At 36.0% G+C, this 25773-nt stretch overlaps 1 protein-coding gene across 4 annotated transcripts in view; it reads left to right on the forward strand.

Annotated features, from left to right (window-relative positions):
* The window catches only part of CPEB3 (cytoplasmic polyadenylation element binding protein 3), a 96826-nt gene that overhangs the window by 51232 nt on the left and 19821 nt on the right, over positions 1 to 25773 (forward strand). For 2 of the 4 annotated variants that reach the window (XM_049810436.1, XM_049810438.1), the window contains exons 5-7: positions 7938 to 7961; positions 12672 to 12839; positions 14679 to 14768. In XM_049810436.1, the coding sequence (XP_049666393.1) occupies positions 7938 to 7961; positions 12672 to 12839; positions 14679 to 14768 (282 nt within the window). The remainder of the gene's footprint in view (positions 1 to 7937; positions 7962 to 12671; positions 12840 to 14678; positions 14769 to 25773) is intronic. The other 2 variants (XM_049810437.1, XM_049810440.1) reach the window with 1 other exon arrangement.

Genomic DNA, 25773 nt, shown 5'->3' on the forward strand with positions numbered 1-25773 from the left:
TTCTCCCAAATGTTATTCTTATTTTCCCCATACTTTTATGCACATGACTTACTGAGTTTTATCATGTCATGTTCATTTATCAGCTTGCTTCTTATCTAGATAAAATCCCCAAATTTTTATTCAAGAAATAGTATTTTTATATGCAGCAAATTCATGCTGGTTCAAGCATCGGCCTCATCTTTGTAAGCAAACTGTTCTTGTCAATCTTGACTCCTGTTTTAGTTAGCAAAAATGTCGAATTTATTCTAAATTACGTTTACATGCGTATAATTTATGTTGATTGCTACAAATTAGGTTACTCAAACTGCTTTTGCTTTAGCTACTGCCTTTCATATACCTCCAACTGTATGAAAATGCACTTTTTAAATAAAACATTCCTTACCTAGCTCTTATTCAGTGATTTCCTGCCCTCCATCCATGTTTTGACAGTTTGTTAGATAACCTTGACCATTCAGACAGAGTAGCATGGATTGAGACAGTGATCAAAGAGAAAACTTCTGATTTGCCTTGCTGGAATTGCAGTTATGATTTTTTCCACATGGGTAATTTGAGACAGGTTGGTGAATGGTAGATACTTTTAAAATCATAAAGATGTAAGTAAAATTTATGTACATTATAGCAAATTATTTGATTGAAATGAACAAAATCAAGAATGTGTCCTAAAAGAACTTTGAATATGTGGCCTGAAGTTTAAAAGAAGTCTAGTACTTTACAAAGATACAATATTCATGTGTCTCATCTCAGAATTTTATTATGACCCAAAGGAAATCTTCAAATCAGTTGATAGAAATTCTGACTATGTTGCAGGCGTTTCTTGCATCTGTGTTTCTTGTTAAATGCACACAAGTACTTGATCTCAATCTATGTATTTTAATGATAAAAATAGTTTTCTCTATTAGAATAGATTATTCTGTTCATTTGCTTTTTGTTACTGTAGCAAAATGAGTTCTTCAGTGAGTTCAAAGTGTGTGCTACGGAGATATTGTTATAGCAAAGATACATTGCATAATTGTACTTGATTCTTTCACCTTCTCTCAGTTCATTAATTCATTTTCACTGGCATTGTAATTCAATTGTAAACTTCCAGTTCTCTAACAACTTCAGAGACCTACTATTCAAAAGAAAAAGCTTGACATATTTTCCTTTCTAATCTTAGGAAATTGTTGGACAACTCAGTGTCCTGAAGCAAGTATTGTTCTGAACTGCTGACTGCTTCAAGATTACAAATGAGTTTTCCAAATTAGAAATAAGATTCTGGTACCTTATAAATCAAAGAGGTTACCAGTCTTGTCAAATAAACTTTCCTTTAGCCCTTCTAGCTCCAAAATTTCAAATCTAGAAATGTTGACTTTTTTTTTTCATAGAGATAATGCTATTTTAAGTCATTAATGTCATTTAATGCTATTTTAATGCTATATAAAGTCATTTAATGCTATTTTAAGAAGAGTCTTTAAGATTTGTTTGAAATGTGTATCTTTGATATTGTGGACACATTATTGCATGAACAAGATAAGTACCAACAGTGAAGAAAGAATGTTTTTAAAAATCTCAAAATACTTTCTAATAAGTCATCCATAAAATGTGATAATACAAATAAATGATGTCACTTATTTGTAATTACCTGATCAGACCAATTTTTAGTTATGACATGGAAAGAGTGTAGATCTAGTTCTTTTGAGTTAATGTTTTATGGATTCACAAATTTATTATTTCCTTGAAATGCTATTTGAGCCATACATAATGTGTGGATCCAATCCCATATTATAATAAAACAATGAAAAAAAAAATCAGAAAAGAAGTCTCACTGAGATCAGATGTCAGTAATTTGTAAGTCACTGTCTTATTTGGCATGTAAGATCTCATGGCTTAGACATTTTAGTTCATCTGAAATGAAGAAAAAATTTTAAGGGGTATGCTTTACCAGTAAAGATTATTTTCATGGTCCAACATGATTTAATAACATTATAATGAATGTGTTTTCAGTTTCTTAATTTTATAGAGTCCTTCCAGTAAGGAGCATCCTGCAGTTTTCAGGCTCTAGCACAAATTAATCCTGTCCATACCTCTGCTGAAATCTGTGAAGAGGATATTTCACAGCTTGTCAGTTTTATGTTGCTGTTCGAATCTAATTTAAAAGACAAGCCAACAAATTAATTTGGCAATATTATCTCCCGTGTGGACATACTGGAAGTACATCAGCTTGTCTATAGACTTAAGTCATCAGATTTTTAATAAGGTTTGATGCATTTGAAAATGTTCTCCAGAAAGCGCGCTCTCGCTAGTTATTAATTAAGCCATAATGAAACTGCTGAAAGCTCTTGACCTGCTTGATGTAGGTGAACAATACTCAAGTTTCTATACAGAACATTTTCTTGATGGTAGTGATAGTAACATGTTGAATAAATATTAGTTTGTGATTGACTGGCTTCATAAAAAAATGTGTTTTAAGAAGGTGGTGTGTTTCAGTCAAGCTTGTTAATTGTTCTACCAACTTTGTCCCTTGTGTAGCTAGCTGTCTTCCCAGGGGAACTTTTCCCCACAGTTTCTGATCCATAAAAATTGAACCCTTAACTAGACATTAGGCTGTTAGAGTGGATGCTCATTGTTTCACATGACTAACATCTGTTGTCTCCAGGAGATGAAGTAAGGTAGTTTTTGTTTTTGCAAGTTGTTTCTTAACTTCAAAGGCTTGGTTCACAGGGATATTGAACTATAAGTTATCATTACGCCTTCTTGTACTGATGTATTGTGTCAGCATTTAATTGAATCATGTCAGATGTATACGTGTCTAGGTTGAGCTTTTGTGTAGTCACCACTGATACTTGTTTTTCCCAAGTGCCACAGATTTTTATTTTCTGTTGTCTTGTAATGGAAGTGTATTGTGAACAGTGCATACTACAAGCCTTGTGAGTATAGCCAGCCCAGTTACAGGTGTGAATTGAGACCAGAATAGTAAACCAGTACAAGCCCTAAAGCATGCATAGATTTTTGTGGAAAAGTGTTCTCATGACCTTCCTATGGAATAATCCTATTCCATAGGAGTAAATTAAACCAATGACAGCATGTAACTTTGGGGTTCTAAACTTTTTGTCTTTGCAGCCTTGACTAAAGCTAATGAGGCTGATAATGAACATCAGTTTCACTGCTCTATTTCAATTTTCTCTATCCCCTTTGGAAGCTTTTTTTGTTTTGTTTGTTTGTTTTTAAGTTTGCTATGCTTTTTCCTTATTTTGTATTATCAAAAATAGCTAACTACTAGAATACAATTTTCTTTGGATCTTATGATTGTTCATTCTTATGGTTTCTCTACTGTGACTGTACTGTTACCAAGAGATTAAAGAAGCTGAAATGCTTCAGTCTGGGGAGGAGAGAAGGCTGAAAGTGAATATGATGAAGCCTTAGAAAAATCACAGGGGAATGCAACATGTTCCATAGAGCTAGAACTAATGGAGCAATTGGTGAAACTTCTGGTAGGTCCATTTAAAACCCACAAAAGGAAGTACTATTGTAGGTTAGGAACTTGCTGCCACAGGAATTTGTGGAAGAAGATAGTATCAGCAGGTTCAAAAAAACATTAGACAAATTGTTAACAAAAGGCCTTTAAGCAGGTGTTAGAAGTAGGTGAGAGTGTGCCTCCTAACATGTTTCACTCAATGACTAGGAATGCTAAGGTAATAGAAGAGAAAGATATCACTGATAGTGGCCAGTCTAACATGCTTTTTCTAGTGTCACTGCTGAAGACTGAATACTTGTCTGGATGGTTCATTGGTCTTACCCAGCAGGAGATTGCATATAAGCTCTTATAGGTATTCTAGCTGAGCTATATGGTTCATGTCTATATTTTAATATACACTAAGAATAAGTTTATAAGAATATGTTTCAGTCAAAGTCCTTTCTTTTCTGTAGGTTGTCACTTGGTTTCATCTCTTTCAAATAAGTTGCAGAACACCTGCCTTACTAATAATAATTCTCAGAAATCATTTGTGCAATTCTGGTATTTATTTACATGGTTTGCTTTTATCACACAAATTGCACAATGTCCCTTTTTGTGTTGGAACCTTCCAACACAAACAACAGGGCAAAACCAAACTTATTGCTAGCCTAAGTAGTGAGCTGAAGAATGAATGTGGTTTACTTGTTGATACACAATAAGCGATGTTCTGTTTCTGGACTGTGTTCTTAGTTTTCAGAATGTGTATTAACTGAGCAAGAGTAACTTTAAACAGCAGAATAACTTCCCTGGTCCAGGTAACTTTTTTTCTCTTGGCAACATTGTCACACTGTGGATGTTCTGGTCCTCTGCTTTTCCAGAACCATAGGCAAGAGTTGTTAGGTCACTCGTTCCTTCTGAATCTTTGAGGGCTATCTTGTGTGGATGTGTGCTTCTGTGTGTCATGCAGCTATGCTCATCTCATAAACCGTGTAATCTCAAGAGTTTTGTGGCTCTTCATAAAATTTTGCAAATGTGTCCTTACGCCACCAGTAGACCCCTTCTCCCTTGACTGCCAGATAGATGTTTGTAAAATGCAAGCATTTAAAGTTCTTTTCATCAGTTTCATATAGCTTTCTTTGAGATGCAGTTAATATTTTTGAGCATTTGAGTTGAGTGTGTTTTGATTTGTTGCAACAATGGGTAATCTTAGCTGCAGGCTTTTGGGAATTACAATAGCATTAGCACTAAATTTACTTAATTGCATTGCAAGATTTGGGGGTTGGGGAATCTGTTTTGCTTGTTTGCTAAAAGCTTAGAGTTCTGTTCTTCAACATACAGTTTCGTATTTGTAAAAACATACTCAACTTCTGGGATGAGGTGAGTTAATAGTTTCAGGAAAGTTATCAGGAAGTAAAAAAGAATGTATTTTTCCTTTGTGTTTGAGTACATGCAATCTGGGACATAATGGTTATGTAACTTTCTACCTGTCAGTTAAAGTAAGTTGCAAAGGGATGGAAAAACACTAACACAGGGGTGATCATTCTGGGAGTTGCACAACTGATCAGTGACTGCTTGCAACAATTTCACATTTTACATGGTAAAATGCACTCATTGCTTCTTAGAGCAGCTATGTTTTATTTAATACTGTAATGTTCTTTGAGGTACCTAGGAAAGAATCACTTGTGTTGAATTTTGAAACGTTTCAGGAGGTGATTTTCTGTTCAAAATGACATTCATATTTGGCACCAAAACCAATATATGGGAGTGGCTTCATTGGTGGTGTTTACTATTTTGGGAGCTCCCAGTCCCTTTTCTTTTGTCTTCTGTTGGAATTGCCCAAGAGAGAAAGTAACTTTGGATATACAACACTGGTAATTTCATTGTTTGTAGTAGTGCAATAATTTTCTTATTGGCTCCCAAATGTCTTGATTCAAGAACAATTTCTAAACTGTTTATTTTCTCAAACTGGAGGTGTTATGAAATTTACCTGATGAACCATTCCTCCTATTAAATCTGTTGTGCTCTGAACTTTGACTTATGAACAAGATGGGTATTTTTTATTAACTTGTTTCAAATGACATATTCTTATTTTGCATCCTGTGTAAACAACATAAAGTGTGTGTTGAAATTCTGAATTTGCCATGCTGAATAACTGTCAGCTTGTTGGGAAAAGTAACATTTTTAATGTAAACACTGGATAAAACTGAGTTCATTTTCGAATTGTGTGTGTGTGTGTATATATATATACACACACATAAAATATAATCAACAATGATGAGACTTCACCTTCTTTGAGTGTCTAAATGTGATGCAATGTTTTTAAATCAGCAAAAGCTGACTAGGCTGACTGTCTTCCTGTTTAAGTGGATTGCAGTATTTTCCCCCTAGCATTTATAGGCAATTGTAAATATACCTTCAGTAAAACTTTTTTATGGACATAAAGATTATGTGTATAAGTGCATATATAAGATAAAAGTAATATTATGCAGTGCAGTATAACATAGAAGTCTTATAATGCATGAATGGCAACAGGTTATTCTAAAATTTACAGAAGTCTGTGGTAGATTTCTGCCATCATGTACTGTTATCTTGTTCAGAGCCTAAATGTTTACATTAAGCATATAAAGCTTTCTTTTCTTAAAAAGAAACATAGAAGTCTATTTCAACTCATACTAAAGTAATGCTTCTTTATTTAATTTTTAGATTGGTGGCATTCTGTTTCAGAAACGTCTTTCTAATAAATTACTCTCAAAATGTGTTGATAGCTGTACCTTGATACATGCTTATTTTTTGGTGTGTGGGCATTCAGCAAGACAAGTACTTGCTACATGAGGTCTGACAGTGTTTCTTTGCCATCATAATAAGTGATGAAATACAGCTTTAGCAGTAAGTAGAAATGAGGAGGATTAATTTTATTCTTGCTGCAAAGCCAACTCTAGTATTAATTCTCCCTATCACTTGCTGTGCAAGGATCAAAATCTGTTTCAGGGCTTACCAACTACCTCACTGTGGCTGCATAGTTGTTCACATTAACAGCTTCTACTTGTCTGTTAAACAAATTGTGAAGCAGTTCATCATAGCCCTTGAAATTTTTTAATCCCCCTAATGAAATACTCACATAGTTGCTCTTTTGTGGCCTCATTGATGGTGGGAAGTGTATGGTGTCTGAGACCATGTTTCTTCAGGGCTTAAGGAAGAAGCTACTTGGGTAGAAGAGAGGTTACTAGTGCCTGTGCTGAAGGAGGTTCAGCCTTGCTCTGGGTAGCCTGGGGCCACTCAGAGGTGACAGCCAGGGGACCAGTCAGCAGATGAGTAGTTCTCACCTAGCCACAACTGTTCTGTCATGTAATTGCTGGCCAAAGAAAAGTAGGTAGGAAAAGCAGAGGGGTATGGTGGGATAACTCAGGACGTGCATTTGAAGATGGAAATAGAAAAACAGGAAGAATGGAAGGTTTTATGGTAGAGGACACTTGGGATATAGAAGATGGAGTGGGAACTAGATGAAGTGGGCTAAGGGGTGTTGTAGGGAGAGCTAAAGGAATCACACCTAAAACCTGGGAATGTAGGGCGGGACCAGAAGGCATTGTGTTAGTTTTGGAAATAAGAGATGGGGTTGGGAAGGAGGAGGAACACAAATAGTATTGCATTGAAGAGAGAAAGAAACAAAGCCTATTGTCTAAGCTCACTTTATGTTGAAAAACTCTACCTGATCCCTAGCCTTCCACATTTGATTATCTTGGAAGACCACAGATATCTTCTGTGCCAGATTGAAGTCCCTGTGTAGAAGGCACTGTTTTCCAGATTGTTTTCTGGTCTTCTAAAATTTCAGATCAAAAAATGCTGCTTTTTGCATTTCCCATTGTATCACAAAATATGCTTCTGCTCTTGGACAACATTGTGGATTTTGCTATTGATGCATGTCTCATTTAAACACTGTATTAATTCTGGTAGTTATAAAGATGTTTTGTCAATCTGTTTTTATTCATCTGAACATACTGGCTGTTGAGTTCATATTGTTTTGGTAGAATTTTAGTATTTAAAGATGGTTAATAATTTAACTTGAAATATAATCAGAAAATATGTTCTCCACAACTAGTTAATAAAATGCAAAATGAAATATTTTAATTAGGATTACTGTTGATGATGTTTACTGCGTCTTAAAACCATAATCCTAAATTATTATTTTATAGTACTGTAAGTCTGATATGCCTGATTTTTTTTTTTTTTAATACCTTTGCTATGTAGAAAACTTGCACAGCAGGTATGTTCCTTTTTTTTTTTTGCTTCTTCTTTTTTTTTTTTTTTTTTCTTCCTGGCTGTGTCATCTTCAAAGTTTTTCTCTTGTCTTGGGTTGTTTAAATTTCATCTTGCACTTTTTGAATGTCTTTTCCTTCTTTATGGTGGGAGGGGAAAAAGAGAAGAGGTAGAAGCTACATTTTCTTTGCTTTTGGAGCTAAACCTAATGACAGCTGTACCGACAATTTTCTTCTGTGTTTACATGCAGCCAGGAGCTATGGGCGGAGAAGAGGTAAAAGTATTTACTAAATGTTTTGTTTGCTGAATAGTGGGAAAAAAAATATTTAGTTCTTTAATGATAAGATAATGTTACCAATTTTAACATTATTTGGTTGATCAATTGCTTCATATAAATCAATCTCATATTCTTCATTTGCCAAACATCTCCCTTTTAATAGCAGCTTAAAGCAATGATGATTTTGAGCTGGTAACTTCAAGTGTGTTGCTATTACTAGTGAACTGGAGGATGACTGAATGTAAAGACTCTTTCATGACACGTATTTATGACTTTAAATGTGTAGTGTTCCAAAAAAAGGATTGTTTTCAGGTTTGGGATTCTTTGGTAGAAGTGCAATGTTTAACTAGTGCATTGAACATTTCAAAACCACTTTTTTCTTAGATGAAACACCTTTCATTGAATCTTGAGTATTACACTGGATTGCCTAGGTAGAACATTGTGAATACCAGTACTAATAACTGGCCTCAACAGTGAATATTGATAATAATAATTTAAAAAAATACAACATTTGAGCACATTTTAAATTTATTTCATCATAGGCAAACCTTAAAAAATAAAAGCGGACTGAAAACATTCTACAAATGTACAGAGCTGCATATGAGTTTATTCTGAGAGATTAATGAACATGGACAATAGCAAGCTCGCTGACTACCAAGAAAGCTACTAATGTAGCTTAAATTTATGTACTGTGCTGTACTTACACAGACTGTTTTTTATTGAGAAAATAACAGTGAAGATTGCAGCTTTTAACAATTAGAGTTAGGCAGTGCCATCTGCATGGAGTACTTTGGCATTAAACTTCATTTTATCTTCTTTTTCATGTATGTTCTGTGACTGCTTCCTTTTCAAAATGCAGAATTTGCATCGTTTGTGAAGAAGTTGGAGAGAAACCTAGCCATACAAGCAGGCCTATAGCGTATAATAAGTAACTTGTAGTTTGCATATATACATATGGATCGAGGTAGTAGGCTGTACAGGCTGTACTAACACAGTTTATAATATAGAATTTGAGCTGATTTTGTTCAAAGCTGACTGGTTTTAGTGTTTATTTGACAGCTAATCAAAAAAGAAAATATTTACGTTTTCTCCACAAACTTACCTTCCTATTTTTTCCTGCTTCCAGAGAACACGCTATTGTTAACAGATGTTGAAAGCATCCTAATACTTACAGTTTTTCCGTGCTCTCATGTTACTGAAACAAATTGGAAAGTATGCAGAGTATATAATATTCTATACTCTCTGTGCATGTGAACACTGTTCAATTTCATTCTAAGATTGTGGCAAGTGTTTCCAGGTTGATCAAATGGCACCAAAGTAGGGAATGAGGTGGGAATCGGTTGGACACTATTAACGTCTTGCAACTCATATTTACTTGTAGAAGTGAAATATAGTAATGTGGCGGTAATTGTGACGAATACAGCGTAGTCTGTTTTATACAAACTGAAGTGATGACAAAACGGCAAACAAGTTCTAAATGTGCTGGACTTTCAGAAATTTTTTTTACTCTATCGAAAAGCATGTTTCACTCCATAATAATTGTTTCCTATGTGAAATTCAGGCTTTTCTATAGTAACAAGTAGATTTGTGTGTGTGTGTGTGTGTGTCTTGTCATTTATGTTAGGGATTTTGTGACTTGCCTTATTCATATAATACTAAAGTCTGTGATGTTCATGCTTTTTCATTACCTTGAATTTTATAATGTTGTTTTGAGCTTTCTTAACCTTAAGAAACATGAAATTCTACAATAGTCTGTTAAAAAATTATGTGTGGTTTATCAAATATTCCCATATATCCCTATCTATTATTGTTTTTACCATTTGCATTGTGGTGATATGCAGAGTACCCAGACACGAATCTGTGTAGGGACTCATTTCATGTTTATTATACTTTGATATTTTAATTACTGTTTGATTCTGTCACTATGACAAAGCATCTTCAGTGAGAAGCGGTTTTGTCAGAAATTTCTTGGGGCTTGCCATAACCTATCAGTTCTCTACTTGATCCTCTGTTTTCTTTGAGTGAAGAGGCGAGCATTTGAGCATTTCTTTGTAGGTATCATGCTTAGAGCTGTTGAGTCATGTTCCTTTAGGTACCTTGTTTTTAACTTTTACAACCAGTTTTTCAGATATAGGTGTAAGCACAGCTATGGGAAATCAGCCCAAAATCTATTCTGCTACACTGACAACTCGGAGATGCCAGGGGAGGGGGACAGGAGTATAAAAAGAGAGCATTTAGTGATGCTTTCCCATAATACTGTCCCAGAGATTTGCCTTTGAAGGTTTCTTGAGGTGATATCTCAATATTTATTGCTTCAGAATGGGCTTTTCTCCTGTTCTTGGCCATTCCCTTTTCTGAACCTGCATAGACTTTTCAGCATCCTAAAAAGCCTGTGGCAAGGGGTTTCACAGTTTGACTTGCTTTCAGCCTTGCCATGTACTGACTGTGTTCAATGTGCTTTAGTTTCCTCTTGCTGGAAGAGACAGGGAACAATAATTCCCTATTCCTTTGTATGCTTTCCATTATTTAAAATGTATACTTCATACATTTAACTCTATACTTGACTTAACTATAAAGTTTAGATCATCTTTTGCATTTACTTAAGAGGAGTACAATGCTTGCAGACTGTCAAGCATCTGGCATAAGAGGTGATATCTTGCTTTTTAAGCTGCTGTGCATTTTTATTATTTCTTTCAGAACTCAGCATGTACTTGGCTTCCTCTCTAGACCTGTATTTCAGTTGAATACCTTGTTCTAGTATCTATTAATTTGATATGTCAAATTCCACTAATGGGTCATGATTGTTGTTTATTTTTTACAAGAAGGTAGGTTGGGGGGGTGGGAATTAAAAGATTATTTAGCTTCTTGGTAATGTCAATCTCTTACAGATATTCTCAAATCTCCTACTTTTCAATGAGTTTTCTGATTTGATGTTCTTACACAATTTTAGCCTTTCTAATTATTATTTTTCTCATGCATGTGTTCTCTTTTATGCTGAAATGCATATGTTTATATATGTGCATGACCTGTTTGTCCATTAATGGAATATTCATCAATAGTCTTTCCTGTTTTATGCTCTAAACCCATCCTTTCTGACAACCAGTTATACTAGACTTCGAAGAATAGCATCTCTCAATCCTTCTCTGATTGTGGCATTTACCCTGTTTTTTTATGTTGGTGCTTAAAAGCACAGTAGGATTTTTGCTTCAGTGGATTTTTGTATCTGTGATCTCTGTCAATGTTGTGCATTCAATATATTCTTTCTAATCAAGACTTTAGTGCCTGTTGTTCATAAAAAATCAGGCTGGTGTTCTGTGTCAGAACATCTTTCCTGGTTTTTGTTTGTTAGCTTGTTTTCCATATATAGCATTGCTCGTTCTTTTTGTAATCTGTCCCTTACTACTGGAGACCCTATTACTGATATTTTCAGTGTATACGTTTTTCTGGCTAGCGTTCCTCTGCATGTTCTGATTTTTCTCCTTGCCCCTGTTTTTATTTCCCGTGCTTCCCTGTGCTGTTAATACCAGTATGGTATTAATTCTTCCTTAGGTCTTGCTGGAAGTCAGTTTCATGTGATCCATTACCTTTGAATTTAATTATTTGCCCTGCTATTTATATTTGTAATTAATCCCCCTATAAACTGTTGTACCAATTAATTATAATTCCATCCCTGGGAGCAATACTTCATGACATGAGGGGACAATTAGCCTTTTCAGAGTTGAGATGGGGTTCCCATTTATACATCTCTACATTGCACAATTAATTTTTAACTCAGGTATAGGGAATGACTAAATTGTGAAGTTGGCATGTTCAACGGTGTTGCTTACCTACAGACTTTGCATGTTTCTTTATCTTCTGGGTTAATAAATCTGTTCTTAAGATAATGTGTGTATATTTTGGTAGTAATAGCAACAAGTTAATTGCATCAGATGATCACAAATTCTTTACTTTTCATTAACAAACTGAGTAGCAGCCATTTATGTTGCTTTTTGTTAATTCATTACTGAAAGGGTGTTTTAACACTGAGTAACAGCTTGACAGGCTGCCCTCGCTGACAACTTTTTTCTTCAAGCACAAGTTTTTTGTGTTTTTTTAATAAGATTTTAAAGACTATTTTTTTCTTGTTAGCTAAGCTTCTTGCTTCACCTATATGTTTAATATCCACAATACAAAGCTTTTCTATGTTTATTTTGCTGTTTGCCCCCCTACTCAGACTGGGCCTTCATTCACTCGAGGAGGAAGTGATGCAGCCCTTGTGGTTAGGACCCTGTAAAGCACTCTGAAGGAGGCTGTCCTGCTCTGCAGTGCAATGACTTGAGGGATCTGCTCTTTAAGATCATTCCTTCAAGATCTCTTATGGAAGATTTAAATCTCTAAGAATTGGTTTGAAATGTAAATCATACAAAGGTTCTTTCTATAGCTATGACACACAATTTCATCAGATAACTTGGTTTTCATTGCTAGCCATTTGAAAGGGTTTGTTTTAAAGTTAAATTAGGTTTATTGTCTTGTAAGGATAACATAGTCTTGGAAAAATAGAAGCAATACTAGTGAATGTTATTTGGATAACTGGACCACTTAGCTGGGTCCTTTAATGCAAATTCTGTTAAAGCAAAACAGTAAAAGGAAAAGATAATGTTTTTTTACTTAAATATTTAATTCTTCAGGAAATAGCATTAACTATAGATACTACAAAATCTGTTACAGGTCGGTCTTCACTCTTTCCTTTTGAAGATGGCTTCCTAGACGACAGTCACGGTGATCAGTCTTTATCGTCGGGTCTCAGCTCTCCAACACGCTGTCAGAATGGTGAAAGAGTGGAACGCTATTCTAGAAAGGTGTTTGTTGGAGGTCTTCCTCCTGACATTGATGAAGGTACTGTGAATAAGTTACATTGGTGAGATGTGGGAATTGGCTTTCATATAATTACTTTTAAAAGGTCAGATTTTCATAAAAACAAATCTAACTTTCCAGGTATGTCACTTGTGGCATTGTTTAAAACAAACACATGCAAATACCCCCTGCAACACCTGAGAATTTACTTGACATTCTTTTGTACTGTAGATCAGAAGAGATGGAGACAGAAATGCCTGCATAGCAGGTCTTCTATTCTGCAGTAGCAGCATGTGTTCCCACATAAAGTGGGAAAGCTGAAAAAGGGAACTTACTGGGTACTGTCACTCCTCCATAGTCTTTCCCTGTTCTTTTTAAAATATGTGGTTGACTTAATACAGTCCTTGCCAAAATAAATTGGTTTTTAATTCATCAGCTCTTATATCCAGCATATGTAGTGTTCAGCTGACAAATGTAGGGTAATTAATATGGTTACAAAATAATAACCAGCTTAGTAGGGATGGTCAGGTTTTTTTCTCAGTCTCAATCAGTATCTGCTCTACTTGCATGTGCCCCCCCACACCGACTCCCAAACCAAAATCGTGACAGTTTTTGGTGTATATTTCATATAGATGGAATCCACCACTATCTAGCTTCAACTGGCATACATAGGGAATTTGAAGATGCATTATAATGTAAAGAGAGGGATCTCTGAACCTGATCTACTAAACTGAAGCCTAAACCATGTGCAACTTGAATAAAGAAATAGTATGAGTTGCCAATCTATGGTTTACAAACAGCTCAAATGCAGTTCCCATGTCACATAATGAGTTGCAGGACTGCTGATACAGGAACTGCTGGGTAATCTGAATCCCCAGCTGTAAGAAGAAGCAGGCCATCAGGTACAACTGCTGTGAACATTGCTGGGTCACTCAGCATCAAAATACATGCCCAGCCTATCCTGCGAGGAAGTAACGGGGCCACTTGGGAGCTGTTACCCTCTTCCATGAGAGGTCTACTCCAGTAACACCTTTTTCCTTCAGCTCCTGAGATATGCAATGTGTGTTTTGTTGCTCTAGTCACTTGAAAAACGACATGCAGCTCATGGGGTCAGATAAACTGGACACATCTCAAACGGCAGTCAAAAAATTGGAAAACCACTGCATTTGTCTTCAAACTTTTCCTGATGGATTGTTGCTCTGATCTATCTAGCATCACATTAGACAGAATTTTAAACTAAATCTTTCTTTAAAGTATATAAATAAATGCATTGAGAAAAAAGATTTTTAAAAACCCCAAAACTTAAAATAATTTTTTTCTGAAGCATTTGCATGTAAAACAAAATTGTCCTATAGGATAATTTGAGATGTGTGTTCCACAGTGTTTCTAAACTGATGCTTCAAACCCAAAGGAATTTAGCAACTTAGTAATTCAAGGCAGGTTTCCAGAGGGGGCTGAGGAAGGTGAAATCCCCACAGTCGCATGACCTGAGGCAGCCTGCTTTCTAGGGCATGCTACAAGGAGTGGCCATGCTGACATGTAGCTCCTCTGTCAGTCCTGTGTGGCTGCATTTGACCCTGCTTTGTGGCTATAATTAGAAATAGACTGCAGCTGAAGCATATTCACTTCTGATAGATCATGTTTCCATTTAATCCTGCTGCAAACTTGTATTAGCAGAATGTAATATTACTTTTTTTAGACAGCCATATATAGCATAGAGGTGAAAGAATACTTAGGTATCATCGATGTACATTATTGCAGTTTTCACTGTTCCTAATAGGTGTAGAAAATAGTCTGTTTTCTTTTTTTAAAGTAAGAATTTTTACCTTGCCACTGTCAGTCTTCAGATCCTCTCTAAGGTGCCTCATTTGTTTTTTGTAGATGAGATCACTGCCAGCTTTCGTAGGTTTGGACCTCTTGTGGTGGACTGGCCTCATAAAGCTGAAAGCAAGTCATATTTTCCACCTAAAGGTAATTAGTTTAAAATACATTTATGCAGGCTGTTCTGGTAAAAGGAAACTATATCTGCAGTGTGGCAATCCATTACAAAAAAAAGATTCAACTCTTTATGATGAATTTTCTCTCTTTCAACAAGCATATTTTTTAGCAGTTGTGATCAAAAAAACATAATTCAGTGACTGAAATCTGGTCCTGTGTGTGTACTTCTTCAGCAAGCCTGGAGTCCTTGAATTGTGCCTTAATTTATACTAGGCTTACTTTAGAAGGCAAATTGCAGAAATTTCCTAGTGCTGATTCTGTTGCAGTTTGCATAGTGTAGAAACTGTAGGAATAATAGCTGGAAGTAACTGGTGGATTGGGTAGAGAAGCATGAGTCTGCTTTGTGTGTGTTCTGACCCAAGAAGCTGTGATCCTGCTCAGAACCACAAGGTCTGCATTGGGGCTCACTGGGTACTGAACTGCAGCAAAGAGCTCTGCTAAGAGAGGGCAAGCTGGCATTATGCACCGTCACAGTTTCTAGGCTGGAGCTGATTTGGTTCGAGGTGGTTTAGAGTGCGTGCACGTGGGGCAGCAAAACGCTATGCAGACCTGTTTTGTTTGAGAAAAACCAGTTTATGGGAAACCTGTTTGGGAGAGTTACTTGGCTAAATCAAATTGCTCTTATTGTATTGTAGTCTCTCCTATGATTTTGTATTATACTACATACATTCTATTCTCAGTCACGCATGTCTCTTGCATATAGCGTGGGAGTTCACTCATGACCTGAAATAGTAGCATGAAGTTATACACAGAATTTCTGATCTATATGTTAAGATTTTCTGTTCTCACTGACCCTGAAAGCTCTTAATTGCTCATTAAGGCTACTGATTATTTTGGCAGAACAATGGGCTGTTCAGTCAATGAACTAGCTAATACTACAATATTTTGATAGATATATTTTCACTGTAAAAAACCCCACAAATAAAAGCCAACTTCATTTATCTGGAAGCTTAAGTGCTGGAGGCGAGATAACTCTGTGACAAATGCTTGCCCTGTAAGCAGTATCTGGGGCACTTAAAAACAGAACAAAAACCCGTACATGCTCCCTCTTTCCTGTTCCATTCTCACAACTCAGCCTTGCTGTCAGTACTTATTATGCAACATCTGTTCTTGAATTTAAAAACAAAACTAACAAAAAATCCCCAAAGCCAGCAACAAAACACCCCAAACCTCAAAAAACCCCATGTATTCTGAAGGACAGTTGGTAAAATATGATTTTCCCTTTTTATTTTATTTTTGAAGGTCTTTAGGACCTTCTAGCTAGTGAATTCTGATTGTACCTTCACTTACAAGTTAAAAAAAAAAGTAGTAAAACCGGCTTCTCCTTGTCCCTAATATCTCCTACTACTCTCAACTTTTTTTTTTTTTGTTCTTATTAATTCAATAAGTAACTATTCATGGTACATCAATGTGGGACTTCCAATTATGATTTTGTTCTGTATCTGACAGTGGACTAGTTATGCCTTGCCAAACTTGTAAAAATGTTTTTGACTAAGATCTATTTTAGCAGAAGACAAGGGAATGCAGCCTCACTTCTATTTTTGTCATGATTCTAATACAGGAAACAGCTTTCAAAGCCCCTGCCAGTTGCCCTGAATGTCTGTCTGAAAGTGCTAAACAACAGTCAATCCCAACTGTTCCAGATTTATTTATAACTGACTTCTTAGTTATCAATCAGGGCTGCAGCATCATACGTCCTGCATTCCTGTCTTTGAGATTCACTTACAGTCATGTTAAGCTCGGTAGGTCAAATGTACTTGATTTACTGTGATCCCATACAGGGAGCATCTCCACAGAAGACCGAATGTTATTACCAGGAGTCAAAGGGTAAAGTTTGAATGTGTATTATTTATTTTTTTTTTCACAGCTTTTTGATCTACTTTATACTTATAAAGAGTACTTCTTTTCAAAAGTTATTATGGAATCATTGACAGAAGTACCACAATAAAATGTCTCCACTGCTGTTTTTCATTAAAAGTTCTTTTAGAACTAAAATAATTTTTTAAAAACTTTTTTTACTTTAAGCTGTTTTGATGCACTGAGGCATTTGTTTAAAAAAATACAGTGAAATGAAAGATATTTAAAATTATGCTTGATGCAAAATTCAGAGACATGACTTACTCAGCTGTCATACTCATGAATTCAAATGTTTTCTCTCTTCCTTTTTCTAGATATTTTCTCTTCCATGTTGCATTGCTAATCTGTAAATTCTCTGACATTTTGAATATGATTCTTTCAAATGGAAAATATGTCCAAAAAAAAAAAAAAGACAGATTAAATGATAGAGGAGAGAATGAGTTGGTGTTTGTGTGCTAGCAATCTCGAAGGAAAACAAGAAAAATGGATTGTTGGAATGCAGTGGGGATGGCGTGTTAGACTAATCTTTCTTCACATATTAATAAAGCCTGACCTCCAAGGCTTCTCCCACCTACTTGAATGTGCTCCACTAGCAGTAAAATTGAATCCTGTTCTTTCTGAAAATATGCCATCACCTCCAGACAGACTTTAGTGTCCTTTTGATGGATACTCTTTTTCATGACTCTTTCGTGCCTGTAGGGTCAGACCAGTAGGCAGTGTCTGGACTTACAGCAAAGTTCAATATTTTTTTGTTTGTTTGCTTTGATAAGCATTTAGTTAGAGGTTTGGAGCAGACAACATCAGTTGTTGATGCCATGGGTCAGCATACTTAGCTAAGTTTTACACTGGAGCCATTTTACATCATCATTTTCTGTCTTAATAGTTAGATGCAGGTGAAGACATCCCTCACAGTCCTGGCTGTATTAATACAGTCTTCCAGTATCTACTTATTGGTGTAATTTACTAAATTTGTGGAATGTTTACTATGTTGGTACAATATATGATTTCCCTATAGTCGCACTATATTAGGAGCACTTTGATATTCTTAGGCCTAGGAACAAAAGCCATGGAACTAGGAGCTATTAGCCATGGCTAATCTTATCAAGCATGAAATCTCAAAGATTAAAATAAAATGTTGCTTACAGTCTAGTGACCTCTCCCACCATCACCACCCCCCTAAGGGCTTTATCTGGTTAGCTGAGTGAGCAAGTCAGGCCATCGATGTGTAGTCAGTTCTAGCAAGCCTTATTAGCTAATTTATTAGTCAGTATGCTTGATTAGCTTAGGTGCAGTGGCATGTAAGCTGTTTTCAGGACTAACTGGAGTCCAGAAACTTTCCTGCAGTGTTGAGCTTGAACAAATGTTTTTCTGGATTTGGTATCGTGAGCAGGATGGTGTCACCACAGCTCTGCTTAGGCACAGTACCTCAGATTTAGTGCTGGACCTGATGGACGTACACAGTTGTGCGTGAAATATGCTGAACTGCAATCTCTAGCATGGTGAGTTACACAAGGCTTATTTCAGTGCAGTGCCAACATTATGATTTTGGACCTTGGGGGATCGCAGATCAATATGGATGTGTCTGCACCATATTCCTCAAGCACATCTATGCTATTTGTATTATCCAGGTTATCTTGTTTTCCCAGATATTCTAGGTTTTTGTTACCCTTACTGAGTCTTGCCTGACATCACAGAATACACGGTGAGCATGTATTTGGGAAAGCAATCTGGCTAGGTCAGTGGTTTTTGGTCATTATAACAAAACCGAAATCATCTGATAGATCAAACAGCCCTTACAGGATGCATTGGTTGCTGGTGAGTTCAATATTTATGTTGCTGAGAGAAGAGGGACCAGTGGCACTCAGCTCTTTTGTCACTGAAAGCATGTATTATGCACTTGCACAAGACAAGCTGGTAACAGCTGACAACGTGCATAAGAGGTTCGTATTTCTAGTTCTGAACATCTGTATTACTGCCTTAACATTTCTTTTTACTCCTCCAATGCATTGTAATGCTTAGCACCATGTTCTTATGCTGGTGTCATCCATGAGGTGATTTTATTGCTTTGCCTCTAAATAAGGCCAATTCATTCCCATTGCCTGAAAAGTCTTTGGATTACTTCCTTTGGCATCTGTTTGGATATGTTAGTAATGGAACTGGCAAAATTATAAATGCCATGTGTTGGTCTTGGGTAAGCAGATGCCCAGTTCGTAATGTGTTTACTTGGCTTTCACCACAGAGTTTTGGGAATTAAATGTGGTTTGTGGCTAAGTATTTTTTGAGTACCTATGAGATGTTGAGAAATAATGAAATACGCGCTGAAGAATGTTATCAAATGTAGTTACACATTACCATGACACAGTCTATTTCTCTCTGGCAAAATCCAGATAATTAATATTTTATTGAAATAGAAATTGATGGGTTTTTTACTTATTTGCTGGTCTGCTGAGTTAAGCAATGCTTCTTTTTTTTTTATTAAACAGATGGTGCCAACTGTTTCAAAAACATTCTTTTATTTTTTTTAACAGATTGCTAGCTCTTAAACAACTTTTTAAAAAGCCTTTACTGATTTTTCTTTATGGTAACTTTGTGAACTGTGATTTTTCTAGCAACCACTAAAAACTGCACAACATATTTCAAAATGACAAAAATTATGCAAAAGTCTTCCTCTGTTCCTTTCCATTTAGGAGGACTGATGTTTGGACAAAGATGAGATTTAGAGTGAGAAAATGAAGCATGGCAGAGCTTGGAGATAGGATGGGTTTGGAACAGAAGAAATGCTTTTGGCTTTACAGTTGATTCAGATGTGTGGTGCAGCAGTCTGATCCTCTTGTGTTTTCCCTGTTCTTCAGTTAGTTATTCTGTTATTTGATAAAAATAAGCACACTTGTCCCTACTGCTCCACAGGGGACACTAAGGGTGAACAACATCTCATGAAGACGAAAAAAGTGTATGCAAAGTTGCACAAAGTAACATTTTGAAGCGATTCTCATGCTCTAATTTAAAACAACTGGTGGAACAGACTGTATGAGCCTTGCTGATGATCTCTAAAGTAATGTTAGAGGGGAACACTATTGTTAGTAGTCTTCTAACTGATCTTGATTTCATAGATGAGGACCATTTGCATGGTTAATTCCATTGCCACTGCAGTGGCAACAGTAGCTTCTGCCACAGGAGCAAGAATGAACGGGTGCAAGGAGAAAGTATGGAGTCATAATTCTAATTTCATCAGCCATATTCCCAAGAAGTATCTGGTTTGTCTGAATACAATAATCTATTGTACTGAAACTAATTGCTTTGGCTTAATTGATCTAATACCATACTACCAAAGTCAGCATAAAATGCCTAGCCAATTTCTGTATTCTAAAAACTGAAGTCAGAGATCATAATATTTGCTAGAACGGAAACTGACATTCCTTACCCAGAAATATACTGTATGGCAAATAGTGATACAAGATCTTTTCTTAAACTTTTTTTACATATGTTCCAACACACATGTGCGCAGTATCAGTCTTTTACCCATTGACATCTGAGGTCATGTATATCACTTGTAGTCTCTGTGTCTTCTCACAGCAGGGCAGCATAATTCCAAATCAATGCAATTCACAAAATGTGTGGTAGGAAAATGCAGTACATACTAATCTGTGTTCTTCTGTAGCTGTGTAACAAGGTTGTTTTTGTATAGTGTCGTGGTTTAACCCCAGCCAGCAACTAAGCACCACACAGCTGTTCGCTCACTCACATTTTCTTTTAAGTTTTCAATGACTTTTGTTTAAGTCTCCCTTTTTAAAGATCGTCACACAATTTCCTGTCTTGTCCTAAATGTTTGAGGATTCTTGGTGGTATACTAATAATGGTGATTTTAGAATGTCCCTCTTGGAGACTGCTGTGCCAGTTATCAAAGAGCATTCAAGGAGCTTGCTTCATGTAAAAATCTCTGTCCCTAAAACTATGCTATTTGTCATTTCTTTTTCTAGGGGTAAACAAGAATCTGACAAAGCAAAATATAAAAATATTTTTGAGCAATCAAGCCTAAGCAGAACAAATCTGATTCTGAAGTAGCATTGCAGGATTATTCTCTCCCACTTTTCATGTTGCTTCCAACAAATGCTGTTTTCTTTCAGAATTGCTAGGTTGCTATAGATTTATTTTTTTTTTATCCCTGAAGAACCACAATTTTCTAGCATTTGTTGACTCTTCTTCAATCAGCAACTAAGGAATGACCAGGTCTTTTCAGAAGGGTCTCAGCATCCATAGTCTTCACAGGATTTGGTAGTAAATTTTTTTCTATCAGTCTTACTAGTTGATGTAATACCCATAATTACCGAATCAGCTCCTTTTCAGGACTGTTTTTGAGGTGTGGTGGTGGGGTTGGGAGGAGCAGATGTTGGGCTGCAATTACTGACAGCAGCTCTGGCTCTCAATTATTATTCTGTAATACTTGATCTTGCCACACCACATGCTTGGTAACACTCTGTAAGACATTCTCCAAAGTATAGTCGTCTCTTGTAAGATTTTATGTAATGGGACCAAATCAGGTTATTTTCTGCCTATAACACAAAAGAAGGCTGTTGTCCAAATTTAAATCTCTGTCTTATCAATAAATTTATCCCTCTTTTTTTTGGGGGGGGGGGGGGATGGTCTGTCCTCAAGAAACTGTGGTTGACTTTTAGTCTACAGGACACTTGTCTGTGTAGACTTTTTTTTTCCTTGTTTTTTTTTTGTGTCCGTCCCCCGTCCGTGTCCCCCAAGACTTCAAAGACTTCAAAGTTCTCAATATATATCTCTGATAGGCTGGAGTACATCCTCAACAGATTCTTGGTTACTCACCAGTGTCCTGGGATTTTTGGTAGTTCTTCTGTTCAGATGAATGTATTTTTAGGATCAACAGTCAAATCACATTGGATAATACGATGTCTGTGTACTGTAATAAGTTGTATGTGTACAACAGACAAATAAAGGACTAACTTTTCTGGTTTTTGAAGAAGTAATATGCATTTGGAGCTAATGTGTCATACAGGAAATAAATTCAGTAGCTCTCCTCCATCGCCTAGGTTCCTCTTTATTGCTCAAACAGATTATTTAAGCAGGAAAAGTTCTGTTGGCTCAAAAGTGAGAGTTCAAGCACTGTGATAGTCCTAGAGTAGCTTTTCCAGTGCATGTTGCTAATATGATAAATTTTACTGCCAGACTTGCTTGTTATCCACATGAAAATAAAGATTTTAGTATTTGGTTTCTGAAGACGAATACAAGTCTACAGTTTCTCATGGCTGCACTTCTAATTTGCTAGAAAAACAACTTGTTTTTATATTCTTCTTCATTAATGTGCTAGTCCCCAGAGTTTTCAGAAAAAAATTGTAAAGACAATCCTGTGTCATGTTTTCAATTTCAGCCTGGATGTGCATCTGTCAACCAGCCTCTTTCATATCTGAATCTATTGGAAAGTGGTTTATATAATTATGGGGTTAACAGCAATTAACCATGTAATTTCATTTTATAGCATTAGTAATAAATTGCTAGAAGTGTTTTGTAGTCGTAACTGTTCAGAGGCTGTTCGGAAGCTTTTGGTAGAAGCAAAATACCTTTTTTACATGACAAGTCAATATGGAAGGTATGTTGTTGTATTCAAAACTGCATTAAATTCTAGACGACTTCTGTTGGACTATGTGATTATTGGAAGAAGAAGGGATGTCTCATAACTTGGTCAGTAGTCTCATCAAAAGGCCTTGAATTTCCCACAGAAAAAAATCAGGTTTCTAAAAAATCCAGTTGATTTGTTGGTAGCAATTAAAGGAGGCTACTTTGAAAGCCTGTTATCAGGGTCTGCAGTCTATGTATCACTTTTCTATTAAATTGTATCTAATACCACTCACTTTTGCTTTGACTGAAGGGCTAGGTCACACCAGGAGAGATACTTAGACCACATCCATTGCTTCCAGCAAAGCCAGTTTTGAAGTTAATATGCATTGCATCTGTTCCTACTGATAGGTTTTTTTCATAAGCCTCCTGACTTTTTAGGAAAAACTAAAGGTCACATGTTGGAGTTGCATAATATTCTCTTCCCAGAACAGTCTTTCCGTAAATCATCTATATGCTTCTCTGTTGGTCATATGCCTGGAAGGGTTAAGATGGCAATGGGATTTCTTACACTTTACATGAACTATCTATTTTATTAGAGTACATTGAGTTAAGCCACAGTTGATATTTGAGGCTTGTCTCAAGGGGATTGCTGCTTCCAAAATCTGAAGAGCAGCTGATTGGAGTCTGGTTCATGCATCTGCTAATCACTACTCATCATCACAAGCTTTCAATCAAATGCCTAATTCAGTAGGTTCTCTTTAAATAGCAATTCCAAGCATTCACTTTCTTGACTAACTTGCAGTAAATTTGTTTGGGCAGATGCTGAAATAATTGACAAGGATTTTTTCAATAAGATTTACCTGTGTATAGTGCCCATATTTTTTTCTTTATTGTTGTGCAGGTGTTACCTCCAGTAAAGCTTCTTGAAATTCTGACTTATTTAGACTAAAAATATACCTCTGACTTAAATGGAAAATAGACAAGTGTTTGGTTAAATGATGCAGTAATCTGAAGAATTTATGGTGGCCAGAAAAAAAATAATCAAATTTCAGACAAGTTTACTGATGTGTCTTTTGGACAGAAATAGGAAATGTTACAGATAGGCCTTATTAAAGAATGCATTCTTTTATGAGTTTTAGGAATATTGTATGTACTCAGGAGTATTTTCAGGAGTATGTCTCCTATTTTTCAGGAGTATGTCTTGTGTATTCCCTAATGGATAGGCAACTGACACCAACTTACATGCAAATTGAAATTTTTTTAATTTATTGAGCAATTAATTTTAATAATTGGTTGTTATCACAGGTTCTAAATCTTAATGTTCTTAAAGATGATCTCAAAAAGAAAGGAGGAGCCCTATGAATTTATATTCTAATAATCAAAGATGAATCTTACATATCATCAGCTATCCAAATCAGGGACAGGGTTAAGTTCAGAATTTTAACTGTTTTAGCTCTTACTTCAGGAGATGCAGATCCTTTCTTAAAGAAAGCTTTGTATTTAGTGAAATGGAAGCACATAGAGCTTGATGACTGACTTCATGACGCTTCCTAAATGAGAGTACTGAGTCATACATTTTCAGGGGTGTGCATCTCTGTCATTTTTGTGGATGAGAAATAAATATATTAGACTGTGATATATGGTATAGTAATTGAGTGTACATGTATATTGTACTGCTTAGATCAAACTGAGTCACTAAGTAGCTTACACATCACACACGGCCTACTCAGGAGGTAAAAGTACAGTCTGGCATAGAGTCCCACTGGATTTGTACCTACTATGAAAGGTCTGTGTGGGGAAGAAAATATGAATTCTGATTGACAAGTCTCTTATTGATGATACATTTAAATAGTGAATGGATATTTAAGCTAAAGTGAATTACATTAAATAATTCTATGTAGCTACGGTTTATACTGAAATTTTGCATAGGATAATGGCTAGAAGACTCCTAAGCAGACTGAAAATATGTTCCTTCTACATTATTGTCACTTCATAGTATACATATGAAAGAAAATGCTGCTAATTCCGATTTGAATGACTGTCAGTTCACAGTATCTAGCTAAATTTTCTTTCAAAACCCACTAATGCCTAAGACACTAAAACAAGATTTAAGGCAGCAAAAACAGAGTGGAGAAGTGAAAGCATTACCTGGAATTTGAACATATCCAAGTACAGAAAAAGCTTTCCATCACTTATCTATGGGAAGTAACCAGACCATTTTTGTCAGATGGAAGCACTTAAATGTTTGTCTGATTCTCATTAACCACTTCTAAAGCCAAGTAGATTTTACTGTGGTTTGTGCCCCCCCGCTCCCCATCTAAATACTATTTTCATTAAATGTTGCCTTTTCTTTTGTTTTGTAAATGGAAATATATGAATTGATCTGAGTATTATGGACTCCAGGATAAAAGCAGTCCTTTGAATAGCGATATTGAGGACTTGATAATATTTTGTGCTTGTGCTATGTCTTGTTTTACTAATAATTTATGAAGCATCAAATTCTTCTTTCAAATCATGGAAATAAGTTCAAGGTGATGATTGGGGGTGGTGGTGAAGAGAGATTTTCTGTACTAGCACTGCAGTGTATTCACTGTTTCTGAGGGTCACCTAAAAAATAAGTCGTTCTCTACTCCCCCCCCCCCCAATCAGTTGTAATCATTTCATGTGTTAGAAGCTTGTGCTCTCTTTATTAATTTCTATAAGCATTGTATTTATAATATTCTGTATTCTGTTCCTAGAATCACTGCAGTGATGTGCACAATTCTACCCCTAAGATAATGATACAGTAATATAAAACTAGTGCAATATCATCCAAATATATAAATTAGCCATTTATCAAAGGTAATATCCCAAATTATACTTCTATTGTCTCAAATCGGAGGTTAGGACTGGCAATGGGAATGCATCAGGTGCTGGAATGGAAGATGCTGTGGATGCCTCTGCCCAAAGCAGTGTATATGCCTCTTGCTGATTTCAAAAGCTAGGAGCAGCTGAGAACTGCTGTCTATTGGATATCTCAGTGCTGTGGCTGGCAGTTTTTACCTACTTTATACCATGCAAATTCTGTCTAGTTTGGGGGCCTATGACGTATGTGACTACTCATTATACTGAGATAGTATAATCAGTAGTCTGTTGTATACCAATAGAAGCTGTACAGTTTTCATTTAATAAAGTGAAAAACATAATGTTTTAGAGGATTTGATAAGTCCAGTAATTTTTTTTTTGTAAAATGAACCATTCTGATCTCCCAGAAAAATGCATACTCTCACTAAGCAGAAACTTTTTTTTTTGAGAGAGAAATTTGTTCTGCAATTGTGAGTTTTGGAAAAACCTTCTATTACTAAGGAAGGTTTTTCAAGCTGCATCTTTTCTATGTAGTCAACAAAGACAAACTTGAGCAACTAGAACCTCAAAACAATCCACATGTGAGTGAACATTCAAACCAGTTATTAACCAGCAACGCACCACAGTAGTAATTGACAAATTGACTACTTGACTAAAAGTAGAAAAGTCAAAGCCTGGTACTGAAGCTCTGCATTCT

Source organism: Accipiter gentilis, chromosome 9, assembly GCF_929443795.1.
Source record: "Accipiter gentilis chromosome 9, bAccGen1.1, whole genome shotgun sequence".
Lineage (NCBI taxonomy): Eukaryota > Metazoa > Chordata > Aves > Accipitriformes > Accipitridae > Astur > Astur gentilis.